Source organism: Rhipicephalus microplus, chromosome 1 (assembly GCF_043290135.1).
Source record: "Rhipicephalus microplus isolate Deutch F79 chromosome 1, USDA_Rmic, whole genome shotgun sequence".
NCBI classification, from domain to species: domain Eukaryota; kingdom Metazoa; phylum Arthropoda; class Arachnida; order Ixodida; family Ixodidae; genus Rhipicephalus; species Rhipicephalus microplus.
In genome coordinates this window covers 293,569,895-293,593,587 of record NC_134700.1, presented here as the reverse complement: position 1 = coordinate 293,593,587, position 23,693 = coordinate 293,569,895, and the positions used below count along the sequence as shown (strand labels likewise).

The window sequence follows — 23,693 nt, the reverse complement described above, 5'->3', positions numbered from 1 at the left end:
AATGCCCAGAAAGTGAAAGACCTCACTTTAAACATGAAGAATACACGTGTGGTGCTCACTGATCTCGGATATTTTTGTCGTGAGTTAACTGTGGCCTCTCAGCTTCAGAAGGCCCCCCCCCTTTTTTTTTTCATTTCGTGTTCTTACGATCAGGGGCCTGACAGCATACCATCTCTGCCAATCATTGCGGCTCTGGTTCGGCAGGTATAGTCGTGGGTAGCTGGCCGCCGCCACCGGACCCATTTAGCCCATCTTGTAGGGAAGAGGGTGCCTTCTTGGGGAGATATTTACAGAGGTTTATTTTACATTATTCACAAGCGAGCGTTTCTCGCCACATGACGAACATCTAGACGAAGATGTCGTCCTACATCATGATGATTTCGTCGAAGGCTCTACATCGAAAAGCATCAGCACTGCATCATAAAAGCACCCGAAGAAGCCCGCGAGGGCTGATCATAAACAGTCCCGTTTCCAAAGATCCCTGGATGGGGGGGAAAGGACACCAAATTACACTGTCCAATCACCTGTCACACACAACTTGCGAGGGTGACGCGCACACACGGCCAAGTAAACATCCAATATTGAAGCTTAGTCACTGCACTGCACTGTGTCACCAACGTGGCTCTTCCTTGTCGTGTGCATCCCGCTGGGCGAGGCGTCCAGAACTCAGGGCAACATACATCAAAAGGGCCACCATAATCAAGCTCAAAAGAGGTCTGCCAAACTGCTAGCTCAATCAGCGGGACGATTTGCGGCTACTGCCGCTGTCCCTTCCAAGGAAGATGTTGCTATCACGTAAACACGTCGTCCTCTCATGCAACGACCTACGCAGTCGTGGCGGCACGATGCCTCACTCTCCGACCAGTAGGGACAATACATGTCAGATATAGACTGGCAGCCGTTTGGAGATTTGTGCGCAGATCAAAAGACCGCCACTCCCTTGTAAGCCCAGAAACCATACTTAACAGTATGTACCATGAACTGAAGTAATATTGAAAGACGAGCTGGTTGGTATGAATGCATCATATCTTATTTTTAGCGCACACTGACACACGAACAAAGAAAACAAAGGTACAACACCAGCGCTAGTGTCGTACCCTCCTTTTCTTTGTCTGTGTGTCAGTGTGCGCTAAAAATGAGTTGCGAAGTATGTACCATACTTTTACTGCAACTGTGTTTAAAGCGTTTGTTGAAAAAGCATTAAGATTTAAAAATGTTCGCTATATGTGGACACAGTTTTAATGTGTAGCATAAAAAAAATGTAAGCGCACCGAAATATGGTTATAACTGGCAGATCGTTACATCTGGGATCGTTATAAGTGGGTTTGACTGCATTAACCTACAAAACGAGCAATTACAAAATTATTAGTATTCGTAATCTGTTATGGAAATGAGCATACCTTTCATAAGTCGTGCTAATAGCTCCGGTTTCTTGTATGGCCGCAAGGCAAGCAGATGAATGACCCTCTCCCTGCAAAAGTGTGCAGCATTAAGAAATAAAGCATGAAGCTGAGCTTCCGAATGTCAACTGAAACTAGAGTTTGTAGCTCTCACAATTTTTCTTTTGTTTCAAATCAAAGTACCATCATAAAAAGCGGATTTTGATGCGCAACACAGAGCCTCTAAATGTGCTCAGAATTTATGGCTCAGACGAACCTGTACGACCGCCGTACGATTCCTGAACGGCTTTCATTGGTGGACACTGAGTTGTGGTTTTGGCCTGTGGGCTTCCCAAATGTTATTCGTGGAGGGGATGAAGAGGATTGGCGAGGCGGCACTGAAAGCTGTGGCCGCTTCACTTTCACTTTGCGTCCTGCGGAAAACGCGAAAGTAAAACAACTGCATCAGGCACAGAACTTTCTAAAGGATTGTAATGTCCCAAAAGCCAGCTAGGCAAAATAACTACTTTTATGAGAAACAAGGTCTAGATTATGTGGCATAAGCTTCAAGCAATGCATGGCCTAAGACACATGCCAGAGTGATGGGATCAAAGTTAGTAAATTGGTGCGAGTTTCACTATGGTAAAATCTCAAGCAAGTGCTCGTAAAAATGCTGCAGAAATCGAAGTGCAAAACTAAACAAGTTAAAAAATTAAATTCTGGGCTTCATGTGCCAAAAGCACGATACCATAGTCAGAGGCTCCAGATTAATGCTGACTACCTGGGGTTCTTTAACGTTTACCTAAACCAAGCACATGATTGTACCTGCATTTTGTCCTCACTGAAATGCTTCTACTGTGGCCGGGAATCAGACCCTTGCACACGTGTTTAACAAAGCAACTATCTAGTTGTTTGGCAACAACGGCGGGTGAACAAAACAAGTTGATAATATACCTTGAATGCACACTCCTTACATAATGCGGACAAACAGGCCACAGATACTGTGGTGGTACGTGTACCCAGTACAGAGCGATTGCCCTCATATTTCATTGAAAATTTTCATTGTTTCATTACTACTGCCTTCAACTAAAATGTGCCCGTCAATGCCAATCGACTGTCACGAGTCGACGGCATAAGAACTTGTCAAACAATAGCCAGGGCTCAACGGAAGTATGGTTAAAGAAAAAACATGCTCTGTCGTCTCTACAATAGATGGCTAATGTATGGCAGAAAGAGAAGAAAGGTGAAATGAAAAGATCATATCTTTTCAAACATACAACACACTATGTAATGGGTGTGTTCACTTCCCTAGAAAAGAAAAAAAAAAGAAAGAACTTACCTACATACGGAGATGTCACTTTAATCACCTTGGTGCTGCAGGGAGAAAAAAGGCTGATTAAATTGAAAATACTATTGTGCAAGCATAAAAAGTAAGGCTGGTGGACACTTCATAATTTTAAAGATAGCTTTCCTGATGGGCAGTCTGCTGAACTGACAGCCATTTTTGCAAAGAACGTGTAAACACAGCTTGTTCTTATTAAATAAAACAATGGGGGGGGGGGGGTGATGATCACTTTATTGATGAAACCATGTGCAGAAGAAAAGTCCTAGCCCCAGCAACTAGCACTTAAGTCCGTAATTGAAAGAAAAACTGCAATCGATGCTGCCATTAGTTAGGCAAGCGTGGTGTGCCAAAAAAGTAACACTCTGACAATCAGGATAAATAAGTCTATTATGCAAAGGAAACACAGTCACACTGATCCAGCAGTACCACTAAAGTAAGAAATAGAGGCAGTCATGAGATATACGTTATGATTTTAATTGGTTGCCGCACAATTCAAAGTAGTGCCTAGTGCTACATGGTGCTTGTTTCTCTGCGTGTTAACATGACCACTAGTGCCTACGTTGTAGAGAAATATACAGACTATGGGCCCACAGATGCTCCAACTGTGACACGCTCACAGCATAGTGTGTTGGTGTAATGCCGATTTCAAGCCAGCACAGATCCCACAATACGTATTGCCATGGTACGGATGGTATATTTAACAAACTTTTCCATTAACATTACTGCAATATCCAGACAAGTTGTCTTGCATAACATTACTTCACCTGCAGTACTACAAGTCAAAATTTATTTGTGCGACTGAGCTACTCTTGTTACAATCACAGGAAGCATGACAACCTCTATCTGCACGAAGTATGCATAGCACAGAATATATAGCAATATGTAAGCTGGCACCGGGCACCGGTGAATTAAACAAGTGGAGTGAAGCACCTCCTTAAGTGGTTCAAGAAGCAAACAGCCAATCGAACTTAATTTACTCATCACTTCTAAAGCATTCCAAACACCTAGCCACATCTTTGCTGTTTTGGTGTCCTAATAGAAATAACAGAATGGAAGTGCAAGGTACATTCGCACCAGTTCTTCTTGCTCTCTTGCTCCACAACAGCCATTTTGACGCGCGTCTTCTCATAGCTGTCTTCACTGGCATGGATCTGCATTTTGTGCAGCAGGCAGCCAAGGGACTCGAGGGCCCTCTGGCCCATTTGCTGGACGCACTCAAAGCTGCCTTGTGGTGCATCCTTCTCTAGCGTCGACACACCAAAGCCAAAGCGCTGCTGCTGGCCCCCTTGTGATGGGCGAGGAACCGTTATCACCTGTGAGAAACAGCCAGGATAGGCCTTGAACGCTTGACAAAAAAAGGGGGGGGGGGGACGCAAAAGAAGAAGGGACCCTTCTCTTGTGTCCGCGTAGTCGCACGGTGCATTAAAATATGTTCAAACACATCCCCTCGGTTTTCTTGGTCAATGATCATCCTACATGCCCCAATACACTGACAGCGAACTAAATTGTTGAGCCAAATCACAATGCCACTGGTTTAAGCTTTGACGCTCTATGGCTCCAACCATAGTGTTTCATGCAATAATACATAGAAAGGAATTTGGTGTAGCAATTCTGTACCCTCATGGGAATTATGGGAAGTACAGGCTTCAGATTAGATTGCGTTAGCTAGCAAACTGTTTACAAATCTTCTCCTACAGTTTCAGTTTCGTTCTACGTGCAGCGTGAGTAGTGGGATGCGGTGTATAGCACTGAAGTAGCACCTTTGTTGTTCCAGAAGACCACTAGGTCTGAGATTTGCTGCGGCTTTGGAGCTTTACAAGGTGCAATTGACAGTTTAAGCGAAGCATCGTCCTCTCACCACTGCGCATAGACGTAACGTCTCATGCTAGTGCAGAATATTACATCGAGCTCATGTTTATTCGTAAGCGCGTCTTGCCAAAACTCGTTTAAATCTACTGCAAAATAACCGAAAGCTAAGTAGATGCACCGCCATGCTCCTCTGACTCGACTACTCCATAAAACGAGAAGTGCGTTGGGGGCAGACCACTTGAACAGACCCATCTGGTGTCATGGCAGACGAAACATTAAGTGTTTCTCACTTAACACTGTACTGTTATTTCCAGTTCTAGTGGACATGTCCACTTCAGGGAAGCGCATTCAGTTGCTTGAAAAAGTGGCGAGTGGGGCCTTCATGGCACTCTTGAACACGTCAATGCAACAAATCCGCCGGCACATTCCCGGTGTAAAGAGAAAGTGGAGAAAGCAACAGGACACTTAATCAAACTTGACAAGTCTGAACTTGCATACAAATGTGTTCAGCTGTTGGACAACGATGCAGGGAATGGGTACTGACCATCCAGCTATGTTAGGAGGGAGGCCACGTTATACCCAATTCAAAGACTAAAGCAATTCGAGTTTATGCCCAGCCTAAGATATCTACGTCCAAGAGTGGGTTTGTGGAGGCAGCATTTATTGCGGCGAAACGCATTCCATTATTCTTATTTTCGTAGAAGTGTTGTGAAAGAATCACGATGTTAAAATGATGTTACAGAAAGAGGGCCAAAAACAGGAGGCGCGCTGCTCGCTGAGCTCCAGCCAATGAGTAAAGGCCAAAGTTGACAGTCCACAAGGTGGACTGTCAACTCGAGTATCACGCTTCACATGACTCCACTGGTGGAAAGAGTGTCCATCGCATTTACTCAAACGACCCTGTTTTGTCTTTGTTTTTTATGAGAGGTACATATATTTTTATTGCATCATTGAAAGTCGCGAAATATGACCTGTGGCACCTCTGGTGGCAAAAGCAAACGATCCAATGTAGCCGGACAACATGACGGGTGGTTGCTGTGATTTATTTTGTTAGTATTGAAAAATTGTGGGTTTCTTTATATTGCCACAAGTAGGTGGCCGGAATGCATATTGTCGAAGCGCGTGTGCGCCCAACGAAGAGGACAAAGGTCGCTTTGCTGCTCGAGCTCGGAGCCAGACTGGCCAGAGCTGCAACCACTCTTACGAATATATTTTGTGAATAGCCGGCGGTATAAACGACTTATTACTCACGTAACAATATTAAAAAATATTACTCCTTAAAATGTACGTATAGACCTGCTTTTGTATTATGCATTAAGTGGTGGTGCCTTTGCGTGACGTAATGATCTCATGCTCATCAGCGCATCTTGCGGAACTTTTTAACGTCCTTAGCAACCATGCCCACAGTTTCCAGGTCACTCCGATTTTAGAATTACATAGTTTTACTACCTACACTTCGTCTCATAAATGATGCGCACTGCTACTCGGCCCGGCCGTGCATATGTGCAGTGACATTATCAGCGGCTTGGCTCATATATCGAGAGTAACAACACCGGGACAAGCCACCCACGACACTGGCGCAGGCAACCTTGGGCACAGGCCCGCACCACGCCGTACAAATACAGAGAATGCGTGTTATTCCACATGTCATTGTAATAGCTTGTTATTTTTAAAAAAAATATTCAATCAGCAAAAATACAAGTGGTCAAGCATAGCTACTGGAACTTCTGCAAAATCAAAACGACAGCTTTATCGAATTGCGAAAAGGGCTGGTGGCATCGCTATCAATTCTCGACATTGCTCGAGGAAAGCTACATTCGTGCTCAGAGCTTTTCAGATTGAAAAACACTGGATTTAAAATAACTATGTGCTTTTGAGATTAACTACTGTAGCTACAAACACTACGAAGAGTGAGCTTCCTACCACACCATTAAAAATGAGTAAAATAAAATTTGTTGTCGGCCCCTTTAAGCATTGCTTGTTGGAGTGAACCATAGCCAAAAATCTGTACTGAATTTTTTTTCTGTGCCACAGACTGTTCATGCACCAATCATACACAGGTTTGATGGCTGTTCCATCAAAGTTGCCAAAGCAATCCCCCCCCCCCCCAAAAAAAAAAACTTGGAGAACCCTTACTCTCCACTTTTTTAAGAGTGGAACAAGATAGCGTTACTGTTACTGCTTCTCAGTTAATACCTCAAAAGTACCATGAGGGAAGACATGTCTGTTATCAGCTGAAGTAAACTCTCTTAGGTTGCCTACTGGAAAGTACGCACCACAATTAGTTCATGTTTCTGCAAAGTGGTCAAGTACCCACTACATTTCTATAAAATGCACTTACGTAGCTGCACACATTGTAATTGCTGTGAAAGTTTATGATGACAATAAATTATCTGTAATGAGTGAGCAACTATCAGTCACCCACTCATTAGACAAACCACATGGTGTGTTGCCAAGTGTAGTTCTATGCTTATGTCACGCAATATTACATCAACATGATTCCTAGCATAACCTGGCAGCTCCTCTTTGTCTTTTTCCAAAGCCATTAAAAGCACTGACAGCTCTTTTGTACAATACCAAACAATGAAAAAAGTGTGGGTTCGGTTTCAGCTCGAACCTTTGTTTTTAGTATTAACATCTATCAGATTTTTTTTGCTCATGGAAATGACGAACAACATAGCATTTTCTATGACATGTGCTTTTTAATAGTATCACATTAAAAGGCCACATAATCAGCCATGGTCAAAATGTGCACAAAAACCACCAGTTGAACCAAGCCAATACTCATACTTCCAACCACTTTGGTGCGGGTTAATGTGCCAATACAGACTCTAAACTGAAAGAACGGACAAGCCACATTTCCTTCACATTTGCACTTTAGAGGCTTAACTGCTATTGAAATCCTGTGATAGGCTAAATTATTAACGAGAATGTTTGAACTTAAGGGGGTCATTACAACCTATCTTTAGTTTAGCAAGAGGGGACAAGACCTTTAAAATGAGAAAGTAGTGCATGGAAAATTAACCAGAAAACGAAGTACATGAAATATCCCACACATAACACCTTTAATCTTGGCAAAGAAAGGAAGCAATAAGATACAAACAATGGAAGATGGCAGGTGCAAGAGCCTCACTATAGGGCCCATAAATGATCGCTAGTTATCCATTCACACGCTTAACAGCTTCAGTCACTGTCAAATTGCAGCTAGTGAGCACCAGTGCCATGCCAGCATCCCAGCATTGCCAGCCTTCTTTCATGATGGTGCCAGAATATTGACACCAAGACTACCATGCCACAAGGTTACAGTACTTCATGCACTCATACTTTGTTGTTAACTGTGTTGTAGCTCACTGGAGCGTTAACTTTCTGAAGCGCCAATACGTTCACTGATAGCCGACGCTTACTGTTTCTTTATCGACCTTATTCTCAATCATTAATGAGCAGCCACTGCAAAAGCTACGAATGACCTATGAGCAACTGCTGCAAAATTCAGATGGGCAGTACTCTGCTGTCAACAGGTGACGTATGGCCCAAATTACTGTCAACAGTTCTTTACACTAACAGAAAGGCTAGTTACTATACAAAGATATGACAAATACTGCTCTGTCTGTATCTGTGGCCAATTTCATGGTGGCGATGAAAATGATAATGATGGGGCTGCTTGACAGAGCCAGCACAACCAAGAGAGGAAGGCATTTTTGCTAGCCTGAATCTTGCATGTCATTTTCCAAGTACCGACCCTATACTTCTACTTTTCTCAATAAAGCCCAGTTCCTTGGGAACTGTAACACCGGTGGACGTGTTCGGTACCATTGCCTCATGATCGATAATCCTTCATGCAACTTTGCATTATGTGCCACAAGACACCTACTTGTGGAGACGCCCGAGCACCAAACAAGCTGTCATCTGCAAGATTGGAGCCCAAGATCTGGTCTCTTATAAAGACTACATTTGTCAATAGCCATCCCTGCCCGATAAATGGCCCTTTCAAGCATCAGTATGGGTGACAGTTAAGAACCTTCAGATTTTTTTTTTAGAAATTTCATGGTGACATACACGAAGATGCTAGAGTAGCATAAGTGGTTTGAGCAGCAAGACTGGCTGGAGCAGCATAACTGGGCAGCACAACTGAATCACTGTCACTCCAACGAAACATTTTAGTGCACATGGTGCCCTTGAAGGCAACATGATCCTAAACCTTCACAGAAAATTTGACAATGTAGGACGAGTTTTCTAATTGGTTGCTTGATGTCTCTGGGAAGACAACTTGACACAACAATGTACCAAGTTCTTGATTGTACTTGGCACTCTTGGGTCGTGATCAGTGTCATCATCAAGGCCCAGATAAGGGATGTGGCGGTAGTATGTTCAGGTACTGCCCAAGGAAGCAAATACGAAAAACAACAAATTGGCTCTCCTAAGAAGCCAAGTTTCAGAGAAGTTCTGCAGTGAACAAAACGACGAAATTAAATGAACACCGCTCTCATCACTTTAAAAAAAAGACAGAAAATAGAGTATACTGTACACAATAAAACAACAAGCACATCTCTAGCACTGACGGTTTTTGCACAAGGTTCCTCGCCTAAGTGTTGGGGGTATGGCGGTGTATCTAGCCGTGTCAGGATCTCTTTGCCAGACCGTGTTTTGCTGAGACGGTTTTTTTAGGAGGTGACAACCGTTTCCTTTAACATGGCGTACAAATTGTGCACACTGAGACAAGAAACCGATCGGCGTCGCATGATTTTGGTTGCGCCTTTGCCAGAAAACATGACTAGAGAGGAAAACACAAGGAAAGAGGAAGGACTCAAGCAGCTTAAGAAACAATTAACAGCAAAGACAAACGTCATATACGCTGACGCGGCCAGACACAACTGGGCGAAATGCGTAGCAACAGCAGTTGACTAGTATTTGAAGACAGCCACAAGTCTCTCTCTATGCACTTCCTCAATTGCCAAGGCGGAGTCTTTTGCCATAGCTTTGGCCATTAGCAGGCATGAACATGGAGCGGGAGAACAATCAATCTCAGACTTCCAAGAAGAGTGCAGACTTTTTATAAACAAACGCTTTCCTGCAAGAATATTTAAGCTCACCGGGCCTATCTTAACCAAAAGACACCAGCTAATTGGTGCCCCGCACACGTTGTCCTGGAAGGTTAGGAGAGGGCAGACGCTTTAGCTCGAGATTTGACGAACAGAGCAGAGCGCCAGCCTCCCCCAATCGAATCTTATTTACTGGCCCCACGAGCCATTCTCGCTTATCAGCGGAGCACACAACAAAAATGTAGTGCCCCCCATAAATCGCTTGAAGGGAAAGACGCTACGGATCTCCACAGGGTGTAGACGGGAGTCTTTTCAAATTTATTGCAGCTCAGCAAAATACATCCTACGTTGTATCATGACGCTTGTCTGTGATGCTACAGTTTGGCAACTTGCATCACATCTCTTGGAAGTGTGACCAAAAAGCCAGAGAAGTTCAAACACCAGAGAAAAGAAAACTACTTTTTAGGCAGCACCATCACAGGGAACTTTTGAGCAGTGGGACTTGCCAGCTCGCACCCAGAGGTGCAATAAGCGTTGCCGAGTCAAGTTAGGCGAGCGGAGTAAGCCACCAGGGCCCTGGACTTGGGGCCCCCACCAACGTGGTTCCGAGGACCCCCTATTCTATCCCTTCCCTCAAAATAAAGCTTTGTTGTGGCTGTTCTTGCACAAGGCAAGGCCCACACAGTTCTGCACTGAGTGACTCAACGAAAACGACTCCAGTATAAAATGAAAGCGCGCTGCTGAGGGTGTGTTGTAGGGTGTTGGGGGCGGCACAGAAGGGGGAGAGAATTATGAAAAGGGAGGGGGGTGCATGCAAGCAGGTCTGCTCCTGTTGCTGGGCGACTGCAACAAGGAAGACGACGCCGCCGTCTCGCGCACCGCGCGCTCGCCCAAGTAGGTTAGGAATTTGGCCCCATTTCGTACACACGCACAGACGCGTGCACCAGCCGGGTGCGCTGAACGCGCGCCCGTCCGACGGCACTGCGCCTTTTCATCGAGCGCGGACGTCGACATGCGCCGTGGTCCTTGGTCGTCGTCCACGACGACGCACGAGAGAGGGACGCCGGTGTGTTGATGATAACCGTTTAGTGGCCCTCGCCTGCCTACCAAGACACCCCCCCTTCAAGTGCTTTTAAAAAAAAGAAGAGCAGAAAAAACGATCGAGCGTGGCCGCTCTCAAGAAGCTGATGGGGCCACTGCTGCTCCTTAGCCCGCTGCGCTCAGCGCCTGGAAAAGCGCAGCAGCGTCCTTGAACGAAACCTGTCCCTTGTCAAGGCCGTAGGCAGCAGCGGCGGCAGCGAAAATCCAAAACTGCCCAGCGTCAAATGAACTCTTGCAATGCAAAGAGCTAGCAAAACTCTCAGGCAGTAGCTCTCTCTCGCCCCCCCCCCCCCTCTACACAGTTAGCTTATCCACTCCTTATCCCCGTGCCATTACCCGAGCACCCCCTCTGTGGTCACTTCCCAGAGAGACTGCACTACATACAAGCAGCAGAACGTCCGAAAGAACCTTGTTTACGGTGTCCCGTCACCGGCACCCCTCGTCAACGCGGGCGGGGAAGCACAGCGTTTATTATGCATCGATGATGCCAGGCGCCTTCGCAGAAGTTTTGACAAACACAACGTTTTCCACTCACCCCTTGGTTCCCTTCAAACTGTATCGAGGGCTTCTGCGTGCACCCGCCCTGTAGTAGAATAAAAAGGGAAGAGTGGGAAAGTGATTAGTAAAGATTTTACAAAAGCGGCGATTGTGGAAACGCTCAACGTCACTTCACAAGGCAATGGCCAAGCTCCGCTCTCGAAACCAGACACTTGGCGTTCGCGACGGAAGATATCAAAGACGGGCACGACACAGCATAGACAGTTGACATGACACGCAGAACAACACCGCTGCAATTAAATGACATGCATGGGTAACGGCAGCAGAATGCAGACGTGTTGACGACGGTTTTTTTTTCTCACGTGAGGCAATCTTATCGAGCCTATCAGCCGAATTGCATATGCTGCCGCGGTGCAGATCGTGCCACGAAAGAGGAGATAGTTATCGCAAGGCGTGGGGGGGGGGGGGGGGTAGAAAAAAATAATAGAAATGAAAGAACGGAGAGCTTGCTGTCTCGACGCGCCGACAATAACAAAAATGTCCCAATGCGTTAAAGGCAGCCGCCGCTCTGGCTTCGATTCCCGAAAAGGAGGTTACGGCTGGTTCGCGTTAAAGCAGCTCGTCGCGACAATTGCGCCACAACCCAGAGCAAAGCGGTCGAATGGTCAAACATCGGGACAAGAGTCGCTGAAAAACAACTCGCAGCGCAACAAGTAGAAAACTCAATACGTGGACGGCATCGCCCGCAGTGTTCACACAGCCACTCGAGAAAAGTCGGCGAAGCTAAAAAAAAGAAAAACGGCCTCTTGTCAAACCAATTTACCGCAACGAAACGAAGGCTAGACCGATGTAGCGATTGCCGTAAGCAAAGATTAGACCGACACGAACGACACGCTGAAAGGACAAGTTTTTTAACGGATATTTTTAGGTGGCGTAAGGCGAGACAAGAGCTCGACTGAAAAGGAGACAAGCGGCCAACATCACACGGCGCCGACACGCGAAACATATTGCGACACTAAACGAAAACACTGCTGTTTCAGTGGCACACGCGAAGCAGTTGAAACGATAAATTACCACAAAAAACATCGCAACCTTGCTTGGCAAGTCGAGTAATCTGCTCCAACAACAGCTGTTTCAACGTCCACAACTACATCGGGGAAGCAAAGAGAGCTAGAAACAAAAATAGACATACTGACCTTGTACTTTAAATATTCCTCAATGGATCTCAGCGCCGAATCTGTGAGTTTCACAAATATAAGCGTTTTATTTTTGGAGTAATTCCCCTGTGAAGACAGACCATATTGGCTCCCCTCTACCAGTGCCGCCATTTTGGCCTTTCTCGCTGAACATCTGATCCCGTGATGCAATGCGCGATCTACGCACAATTTTGACGTCATCAGTGCGTTCTCTTTTGTGAGAAAACATGTTATTGTTGACGTCACAAGCATAAAAAAACACGCCTAAAAACATCACAAGCATGTCTTAACATAAAGTTTTATTGTATGAAACTCTATGCGTGCTAAAAACAACGGTAACATCTATAAATCAAAATTTGAAAGCACAACGTTCTGTAGAATGAGAATGGTCTCAGAGACAGACACTTTTTTTCTGAAATACTTTGTGTTCATTTCTATTTGCAGAATAAAATCAATCAATAAATAATAAATGCAGGAACGTTTTGTTAATAACATGTAGAATATGTTTTTGCAAATGTTTTTTTTTGTTTTGAAAGTTAAGCCTTCAAGATATGCTACGTTTAAAAACGAGCCGTTCTTTGCATCACACTAGCAACGCAAAGTTTCAACAAATGACCATAAATGTGTTTTTATAACCTTTAAGTTACTCTGAAAAGCATGTCATAAAGCATGCATTTGAAAGCGTAAAGGTTAAAAAGTCTTACACCGTGAACTGGTAATAGGTCTGTTCGATTCACCTGCACCACGTGAACCAGTTCACAAGGTGCTGCACCATTCTTTCAGCGGTGCAGCATTGACGACCTCTGAACTCTGCCATTCGTTTCAAAAGGTGCAGCACTGGTTCATGAATTTCCTGCACCTTCTACGCTGACAGTGCGGGCTTGGTGCAGCCACGCGTGCAGCTGAGCAGACGACGCAGCACTGGTGCCGTACCCGCCTCTACTAACGCGGTGTGTTTTGCCAAGATGTTTGCACCTCATAAACTGTCCACATGTGCGATTCGCCATCGCTCAGTGTTAGCTGAATGGTGTGAATTAAGTGAACAGAAATAAGGCCTGCGCCTGGTCGGCACATCGTCATTCGTTTCGGGTGTCGTGCTGTACCTGCACCGCTCAACTCACGCTTCTGCCATGAACCGGTTCCGACTGGTGCAGGTGCATCGAACGGACAGTCACGTGGCACTGAGTGTCGTCTGCTCGCCACACGCACGTGCGGCTTTCGATTGTTACACGCTTTTTGAACATTTCTATGTGCCGAAAGAGACACATAATTTAGTTGCTGCATTTGCTCACAACTGTTGAACGGTGAAATCCGTGTTGAGGTAAAGGTTATCGACCTTCGCTTCACCTGTTTAGTCTTGTTTGTCTTCGATCGCACTTGTCCGAAAATTGTTTCCTTACGTGTCACAGTTAGACGGCAGTTCACCAACTTTTAAAATGTTAAGCATACCTTTCTGTTTACAGATAATATTATTCTTAGTTTATGTTACATTTCGGACTAATATCAATACTGTTACCTTTTAGGTGCTCCCGCCGTGTTGCACTTATAAAGTCTACTATGTAAAGGAATGCGCTACAATACACATGATGTTAATGCATGTAAAAGCGTCCCATAGCAAAATGATGTATTACCGTTTTTGGCCGGTGGCTCCGGACCACTGATCCCGCAGAGTCGTGCAGCAAAACAGCGAAATTGAAATTATGGAAGCGTGGCGGTTTGGGCCGTTTGGCTAGTTTGTCATGACGATTGTTACAGCGCGAGAGCAGAACGACGACGAAGGGACAATAGAAGATATTGAATATAGGAAAGGTTTCATTGAATTAAGTAATCGACTCTTGGCCGATGCCATAGAGTTTCATAATAATGGCCGATCCCCCTGAGTGGGTAACGATGGCTGCGGATTCATCAGCATCTTCATCAAACGTTTCATCTTGTCGTCGTCGTTATGCTCTCGCGCTAACAATCGTCATGACATTATGGATTTGTGTCGCCTTCTGTCGGGGACTATGGAAAGTGCAAGCAAGGCGGCTAATATTCAAAGAGGTTACTTGGTTTATTGATCGCTTTTATGACATGCCGACAACGTGACTTGACTTGACACTCACATGGTGAGTCTAGCATACCGTAACTCTAGTGCACGTAAACATGTGTGTGTGTGTGTGTGTGTCCGAGTCCGCTATTTTCTCTTATAAACAGACTCGAAAAGTTGTTTCCTTCCTCCATTCATGCTGCAGACATGTTTCACATGCACGCGCAGTAGCGTAGAATTTTTTTCGCGGGAAGGGTGGGGAACATTCAACAAAAATGAGGGAACCCTAAGGTTCAGTCTTTAGGAGTTATATGTAAGTTCGTGCGCGCGTTTGTGTGTGTGCTTAAATGCATGCACATGCAAGTGAAATTTTTCGGAAAAGTAGGAAGAGTTAGGGAAACATTAACCTCACCACCCGTGGCTACGGCTGTACCTGCACGCTATCAACTGCAGGTCAAATTAAGTTCCACCACAAAGTATTGAGCTAATTACTCCATGCACAGGCATACCAAGATCTGTCAAAATTGCTGAAGTTTTGTCTGTTCGTATGTGCGTAAATGCATGTGCTCACTTACAAATTTAGCTATCGGGCTTCCATCCATTGCAATGTAAATTAATCTTTGAACATTACTATACTTTTCCCATCTATATATATTTGCTCATTGCTCATGGCACACCTGTAAATTTAATCGATATATATATATATATATATATATATAAATTTCGGGATATTGTATATAACATGCCGAAACAATTATTCAGTAAGTTCAACGACAACTGGAATAATCTATTTATTGTTTCACAATATATTATACATATCCAGATATTGAATTTTCATTCGAGTAACTTCAGACACTCAAACACTAAGATTGTTGCAGTAAAACGCATATGTTTTTTTATCGGTAACAAATAAATGGTACATGCAAAAAAAGGAAACTAAAAAATCTGAAAGATATAATGCTGATATGCCTGTTAAATATATCGCGAGCACTGGCGAACAACCAGATGAAAAAGAATAAGTACGATGAAGTACGAGAGGAGAAACAGGGTCATCAGAGTAGTAGCAGGGTCTTAATGGCCTCAGTCAGAGTTAACAAAAGCCTCTTTTAACTATCTCGATGGAATGGAGTTCCTTCCGCGGCTGGTCCACACCATATCCCACATGTATATTTATCACATGGATATTTTCGTTACAGTATTGCAATAATATATTTAGTTCGTGTTTGCGATATCATTGCCTTTATTTAACCGTGCAAGCTAATTCCAATTAACTGTATAAACAACTTTTCAAAACACCATAGTAAATCTATCACTGGAGGTATTCAATGAGCAACGCCATGTATGCACCAAAGACTGAACTTTACTTTTTAAAGAGTGAAGAATTTGGGTATTTTAAAGGATGTTTTTTTTTTAAATTTAGTTTGGTGAATGGCATAAAATTTAATGCACTTATGCAGATTTTTCTGCAGCTTCGAATTCTCTATAGACTTTTAACACCTGCATTAGCAGAAAAACTATGCAATTTCTAACATATATTTTGAGTGTATTTATAATGGGGATTTTTGGCAGTTTTGATTTGTCAAATACAAAAACAAGGTATGTGGCAATATTTCGAGACAGCTGGTCTAGCTTGTGATGCTATCTATTTTCTTAATTTGTTGTTCTCCAAATTATAATTTTCGGTGTTCAGTAATAGTATCCAGCAAAAAAATTTCACTCATATATGCATCTATTTACATTGGTTGCAAAGTTTGTTGCTCTCTGGCAGTACTTCCACATATTTGTAAAGACGATAGTCTTTCTTGGGGGCCTTCGATGCAAAAATCTTGGTCTGTCTGTCTGTCTGTCTGTCTGTTTGTCTGTCTGTACATTTGTCTGTTTGTCCACTCTTAATGGCTCCAGGTACTTGAAACGGTCGACACCATCCGCAGCGCCCACCAATGTTGCTCAAGGTTCAGCATTCATACTTGTGCAATTGTCAATTAAAAACAATTATTGCGCATGTCTGGTGCACTATAACAACACGTATATATTCTGCATGTGCGTCTTTTACTAGAAAAGGCATACATAAGTAATTTTAAGGACCGTAGCGCTTATTACGCTGAGCTGACCATGCAACGCTTGCACGAAAAGGCGAGTATTTCCAACGCTTTGCTAAGACAAGACGGTGGTGGCACCTACCCGTCGCCTTGCGTTCTACACCTTATCACCTCTGAGACTGGCGTGCACACCCACCTCAGAGCCACGCTTTTCGTTTTCCAAGAGAACTGCCAGATGGCGCTCATGTCTCACGTGTGACGTGACTTGATGCGCTCGTTCGCCTCCACTGCACGCTCCAGGCACTCTAACGCAGCGCCTCCAGAATACCATCCACCGACTTTCTTGCACAGAACATCAAATAAATGTATTGTTCGTTCTCTCCACGTGCAGGACTATTGTCTTTCGATGACATTTGTAGATTAATGTGCAGATACGAGGCCAATTTCTTGTGTGTGTTTGACAAAGCCAAGTTGCTGAAAAGCACCGTGAGAAATAAGTTCTTATAAAATGTGTATATTTTTTTTATAATGCAGCTACTAAGATTTAACTGGAAATTTCGAATCTGGGAAAATATTGCTAGGCCTGCACGGAACACGTTGCACAGTCCCAGCTGGTCCCAGCGGAAGCTGGAACAGCGTTCTTCCCAGAGCCCGTAGAGCGGGTTTCAGCAAACTATTCCTGGCAAGCAAGAAATGATTTCATGATTGTTCACTCTGAAACAATGTTGTTCAGACTAAGTAAGTATTTTTTTAAGCATTGATAAAAAGTTATGTTTGTTTTATTTCTTCTAGTAGTTTATTCCAAGCTTTTGGTCCTGAAAACTTCAGGAAGCGTTGCCTGCAAGTATTCCTGGTTGGAGAAAGCATAAAATTTCCTGATGCTTGATTTCTAGTCACAATAGAGGATGTCCAAAATAAGGAAATATGACATGGTAAGTTGTTTTTAATGATATTGAAAACATATGGTGATTTTTTATTCATGCGTCCTATCATAGGGCAAGATATTCATCTTTATAAACAGCGGTGTATTACTAAGCCAGCTTGCTTATCTAAAGCCAAACTGGTCATGAACTGTAGCTAGGATTTTAGACAGAATATCCTTGTGCAATAAGAGTATACATAAATTTAACATTTGCATGGTATGTATTACGGATCACTTTGATCTCTATTGTTACACACTGTACATTGACAAGACACCAAATAAACTTAATTTTTTTTATGTGATCTAAATGGTGGAAATGTGAAGCAAGTTGCACATATTTTGTATTTTTTAGCTTATTTTTATCACTAATTTCAATAAAGATAGTAAATTATTATTTTCATAATTTCAACTTTCTGAAACATGGATGATAACAAACTATCCAATTTCTTATTTCTACTTTGCTCCCATTCAAACAGAAATAATAAGGTATGATATTAGCACAATTCTTGTGGTGAGAAAATAGTATAATTATGCTGTACTTGAAGTAAAAAAAAAGAGTAAACAGTTGTTCCTTTTTTGCATAAACTGGAACTGCACATAACAAACTTACTTTTTTGCTCCAGGTAACTCTATGACACTGTCGCTTTGTTCTTGTTACATGCCTATGACTGGCTTTCCTGTTGCTTCAAATCTATATGCCAGTGCACATATAATGACAGCTTTCATGAAGAAAGTGTTGTGAATTGTGTAGTGCATGTTCACCACAACTATCACTGCATATGTCGGGCCAGCCTGCTCCAACAATCCTCGTTTAAAAACTGTGCTGGCTAGACACTTTATATAAAAAAAAATCACGGCATATTCATGGAGTGAACGATGATAAATGGGACGAAGCATCCATTTGTCTGTCTACCCTTCTGCACCTGCTGAGTGAGTCATCGAACTAGGCGGTCACGAATCACGACGAGCTTGGAGGGAAAAACCCACAGCTTAAGGAGCTTCGCGCTAAATACCATGTGTTAGAGATGAATCTTTATAGCTTTTTCTAAAATTCAGCACTGGGGTGTATATGAAAACCATCTTTCCAATTAAGTTAGTGTGAGACCATAATTATTAGTGTCAGCCACTCAGTTAACTAAGGTTGAATAATTACCCTTTTAGAGGTTGCAGTAAGTTGGCATGTTGTTAAAGAGTTGGAGGTAGCCATGTCTCTTCACAGTTCCACATGGAAGTATTCTCTAGCATGCCTGCGCTCCAAGATCTCCAGGTGAAATTTTTTGAACATGTGGTATTAATAAAGTATGACAAAGCTCAGATGGGTGGACATCAGCAACAACTTTGTCAGGTCGGCTGGATATTTGCAGTGAACATTTGGAAGCACGGGCAATAAAGTGTGTCTTCTTGAATGTTCAGTTATGTTGATGCCCTGAGAAACTAGTTCTGTAAGGTTCGACTGAAAAATTCATACAAGCCATGGAATACATGATTTCAACACATCTCTATCTGGTGAAAGAGATATTAGCGAAATAACCTGAATGAGTTGGGAGCCTGAATGGTTATTTGAGACATAAATTTATAGGTTTTGCTACTGTTACGTCACAGATGTGTTAACAGTGATGACAAATTAAAACTGTACATGCATGTAAAGTGTTTTCGTACATGAATTGAAATACATTGCGCGCCAAAAGTATATTTCAGTTTATATAAAGAGTTTTAATGGTTATAAAACTATTATTTGTTCCATCAACCTTTGAGCAAACAACGCCTGCATGCAGGATAAACAGCTAATGAGGATAGCCTTCACGGACATTTTAGGATGGGCTATGTCGGCATACTGGGCAGTGCATTCACAAAAAAAAAATATCTTCGAAAACAAAAAGAATCTTGTGAAATAATCACCGGCTCAAATTTCTGAAACGTGGACACATAAAATGTGCCGGTAGACTTGAGGTGGCTTGAAAGACATTTATGTCACATACACCTTTATTTTATTTCAACACAAAACTTAAGATTTCAAGACTTAGAAGATCCCTCACTAATCCAGAGATTAAAAAAAGTGTGTTTTAGTTAATAATGGCTCAATGTAATTATTAAATTTATTTTATTTTTCTCTTCTTTTTTTTCACAATATGCTCATGCTGCAAAACAAAATGCATGGAAATATACTTCACTCATTGTTTTCTGTCTACGTTGGTATGTTTTTTTAGCTTTTTGTTTTTTTCCTCAATTTTCTTTTTGATTTCTTGTGAACATAGATGCAATATAATGTTTCCCGCTGCTGCCTATTGTAAAAGGTGTGAGACCTTAGCCAAGTGTTTCTCATATTATTATTATTATTATTATTATTATTATTATTATTATTATTATTATTATTATTATTATTATTATTATTATTATTATTATTATTATTATTGTTATTATTATTATTTTAATGACTATAGATCTCTCTAAAACTGCCAGATTATTATCATAATTGTCCGTGGGATGAGTACGCTACAATCACCTTACTGCCGACAGAATTGCGCTGACCCGTTTCTGCTTTACAAGCTAGTTCATGGTATAATATCCTTCCCTTTATTTCTCCGGTTTATAAATTCTTTAATTTAGTATAAGTTAACCAGAAAAAATCTACCGTTTTATATACCTGCCAGCTTCTTTTCCAACTCTCTACCACTCACAGAATACAAAGTTACTATAATGTTAACTTTCTTGATCTTGATGTTTTTCACAGTTCACTGTCATTGTTTTCATCTGAACTTTGCACTGTCTTGATTGATATGCAGGGTTTAACATCCCAAAAGCACCATACGGTTATGAGAGACACCGTAGTGGAGGGCTCCAGAAATTTCGACCACATGAGGTTCTTTAATGTGCGTCCAAATCTGAGCACACAGGCCTACAGACTTTGCACTGTTTTAATGTAGTTTTTCACAATGTACTGTTTCTTCTCCTTACTGTCTTTAAGGAAGTTCTCCACATAGTCATGTACATTCTTCATTATTTTTCAATCCCAGTCCATGTTTCTCATCTTGCCTTTTTATTCTTCCCCTTTGCAATCATTTTTGTCGACACATTCTCACTATTTTCATGCAATTTTTTTTTCTGAAGACTGCCTGTATTGTATTGTTTATTTTCATTTTAATTTTGCACCCACCTGAACAAAGACCTTATGGTTGTTCCTAGTCACGTTAAATGAACGATTGATTATAAAAGTGCTCTAAATGCCGTAGAAAAGATTACTAAAAGGGTGCTCACAGGCCACTTACCCGTGTTCCAATTGGTCCATTGGAAAGAACTGGCAGCACAAAGTTGTGATGGTGATGTGTTTCTTTAAAGCAGTTATGCTTTTTCAAGCAATTGTCACACTGTTTACAAGTACTGCATTAGGAATTTGATGTGATCACAGGCGACTGTGCACCTCACCAGTCTCTAAACCCATGGGATTTGTCCTTGCTTCATCCGTTAGAGGGTTTATATAAAGCACAGTCCACCAAAATTTGAAATATTATAGAATCTAATGGCTGTTATAAATAATCATTATCAGTGTCTTCCACTGAAATTCATTTATTATTATCATTTTGATATATATGCTGTTTGTATTTGGTCAATGTGTGGGTGTGTGGATTGTATTGAGTAAACTGTCAAACCGCTGTTACAAAGAAAGGCAGCATGAAAAGGCACAGCTACTTGAAGAAAGATGACAAACACTGACCTGTGTAATTTTTCTTATACTGAATATGTGCCTTACTTTGTATTCATATCTCTTATTCATATCACCGTGGCACTGTTACAGGGGCTCCTGATGCCTTTGTTACTTATTCTATGTAGTTGAACTAAATTCAGTTAAACCACCTTAACAGGAAGTATACAATTACTCCATCTATTCCATTCCAAGTTCACTTATTCTCTCATCTTTGTCTACAGAATTTCGGTACAAACTACAGCATATAGGCCGTTACGATACCTCTCGACCTTACTACTTATGCAGCCAGTTTCAATAAGCTTAGCGGAAAAGAATATGGACTAGTTGAACCTGGCAACGCTTGAAAAGTGACAACGCACAAGATAAATCGTGCTGTCAAGGTTATGATTGAAGCTCTTTTTGAGAGGTGGGGTCGCCACGTGTCACTAACCCAGCGGGTTTCTTAGATAGCATGCCGGGAGCCAATCTAGACCAAATTTTGGCTGCTAAAGGCCCCTTTTTTTATAATAATGCAATTATTTACATTCTAGGCCCTAAGGCATTCTATGAGCATTCGTAAACCCACTTTTTAGGATCCCTTCATGCGTAGCGATCAGTGGAATAGAGCATGTACATAGTGTAATAAATAAGAAACAGAGATAGCAGCCATGCTGCGAGCCAGCTGTTCTAATCCGACTTCCTTCTTCTCTTTCTTTTGTCGTGCCCGTGCGCTGCATTCGTTGTCATCATTACAACAAAAATATTCTATATTTTTGTTGCATTTGCACGTTATACATTTTAATGTTTATTTGTCATTTGTGTCTGCAATCTCACTAGCCTGGTGTATTCAAACTTAAAGAAGAGTAGTTTATGGACGAAAAATGCACAGTTTCTTTTCAGTTCAGCACATTTAGAGCAACAACCCAACCCTAACTTACCTTTAGTAAAAGTCATTCCAATAACGGACATTTTTATGCCAGATTTAGTCTAGGTTAGCTCAATGTTGTTGTAATGCGCATGTACATTATTCAAGGAAAGCTGGGCTACATTACATGGCACTGTATGACAAAGGAATAACATGACAAGTAGTATTCAAAATTACCTTTTTTCTTGTAGCCCCCTGGGATGGGGGGGGGGGGGGAGGAGGGCTGTTTTCTATATATTTTTTTTCTGGGGAAAAGTGGCAACCCTAGTGACAGGCGGCTAAACGCAAGTAAGCTAGTTAGTTGTCAAAGCTGTAGCATTATATATCCGCTCACAAAAAGAAGTGTTCTGAATCAGGTGCACCATTGTCGCACCGCTCCAAGCACATTAAAAAGACAGTATTGCCGTATGTTGAAGGGTGAAATGGTGAAACCATGGTTTCTTGCATAACTTAAGAAAGTAAAAGAAGGTATGACATAAAGGCAGCTTATACATCAAATCAAAGGTTGTGAACAATGTGCCCAGTGGTTTAATAGAATTTTTGGTGGGGGAAGATGGGAAGCACAAGAAAATGTTGTCTACAGTAGGTGTGTAGGGTAGAATACACGATACTTTTGATGTCCAGTCAAAGCTACATTGGTCAAGTGAGTCACTGTCTCAACTTGTGCCTAGGTAAATACAACTAAACACTCACTGTATTTCATTGAGTGGGTGCCAGGGCAATTGCAAAAACATGTCATCCATTCCATCCACTATGTCTGCAATAAGGCCATGGGCATCTAACCAAGATGGAATTTCCTACATAGATGCCATGTGATGGTGCTTAAAGTTCCTGCTTATCTAGCTTTTATTATTACTTTTTTTCCACGCATCACTTTATCCAGAAGTCCTTATATACACAGGCGTTTGAGTTGTTCTTGTAAATCTTTGCATTGCCGTAGCTCTGAGTTATCTGTCTTGTGTCTGGTCGAGTACATCAAGCAGCAAAGCAATCAAGCTATGTAGTCTTCTCCTCTTTCTGTGACTCAGGTCAATTTGTTTACATCGAAGTCACAACACGCAGGGCCATTAATGAACCGCATTTATTCCTTTCAATTTTTTTTTTCATAGGCAGATAAAAATAGTACACAACAACCTGCATCGCGTGAAGTGTGTCTTCCTGTTCATGACCACTAGGCAAAAACACACACTGTTTGCGTCTTCTAAATTCTCTCCAATAACAACAAACACAGTGTGCGTTCAGGCCTTCGAAAAAAAAAATAAACAAAACAACAACATACAAAATGGGAAGGAAAATCAAGGGGGCAACACATGCATACATAAAGAAATACTGGTATTTAAGAGAGAAAAAAATAGAAGCAAACATATCGAAGGGAAGAGGCTGGCATGAGTTTCACTCTCCCCCTTCTATGAGCGAAAAAAAAAAAAAAAAGATTGCGCCATTTTACACGCACCTGGTGTACCGTATGTGAAAAAAAGTAAGCTTCATTCATGCACTGTACACCTGCACACTTGGTATAGTTGCTAACAATCTCTGTAGTGGCCACATAACTTAACATAATGATGTAGCACATAATACATTTCAACATCAACAAGTGACTTAAGAATTGTCGTGGCAACTGCACTTACATTTCTGGCTGACCAGCATGAAACTTCTGTCACCAGAATAGAAAAAAAAAAATGTAAATTATTCTAGGCATTGAGAGGCTGCAGTTGCATTTAATAGAGGC

At 42.1% G+C, this 23,693-nt stretch overlaps 1 protein-coding gene across 2 annotated transcripts in view; it reads right to left on the bottom strand.

Annotated features, from left to right (window-relative positions):
- LOC119159416 (Suppressor of Triplolethal) overlaps positions 1-12,538 on the bottom strand; it is a 36,208-nt gene extending 23,670 nt beyond the window's left edge. Inside the window, exons 1-6 of one of the 2 annotated variants that reach the window (XM_037412168.2) lie at positions 12,368-12,538; positions 11,209-11,256; positions 3,799-4,037; positions 2,719-2,753; positions 1,657-1,813; positions 1,401-1,471 (exon numbers count right to left, since the gene is read on the bottom strand). In XM_037412168.2, the coding sequence (XP_037268065.1) occupies positions 1,401-1,471; positions 1,657-1,813; positions 2,719-2,753; positions 3,799-4,037; positions 11,209-11,256; positions 12,368-12,499 (682 nt within the window). In that variant the 5' untranslated portion in view covers positions 12,500-12,538. The remainder of the gene's footprint in view (positions 1-1,400; positions 1,472-1,656; positions 1,814-2,718; positions 2,754-3,798; positions 4,038-11,208; positions 11,257-12,367) is intronic. The other variant, XM_075865166.1, reaches the window with a different exon arrangement.
- Between the last annotated feature and the right edge of the window lie 11,155 nt (positions 12,539-23,693).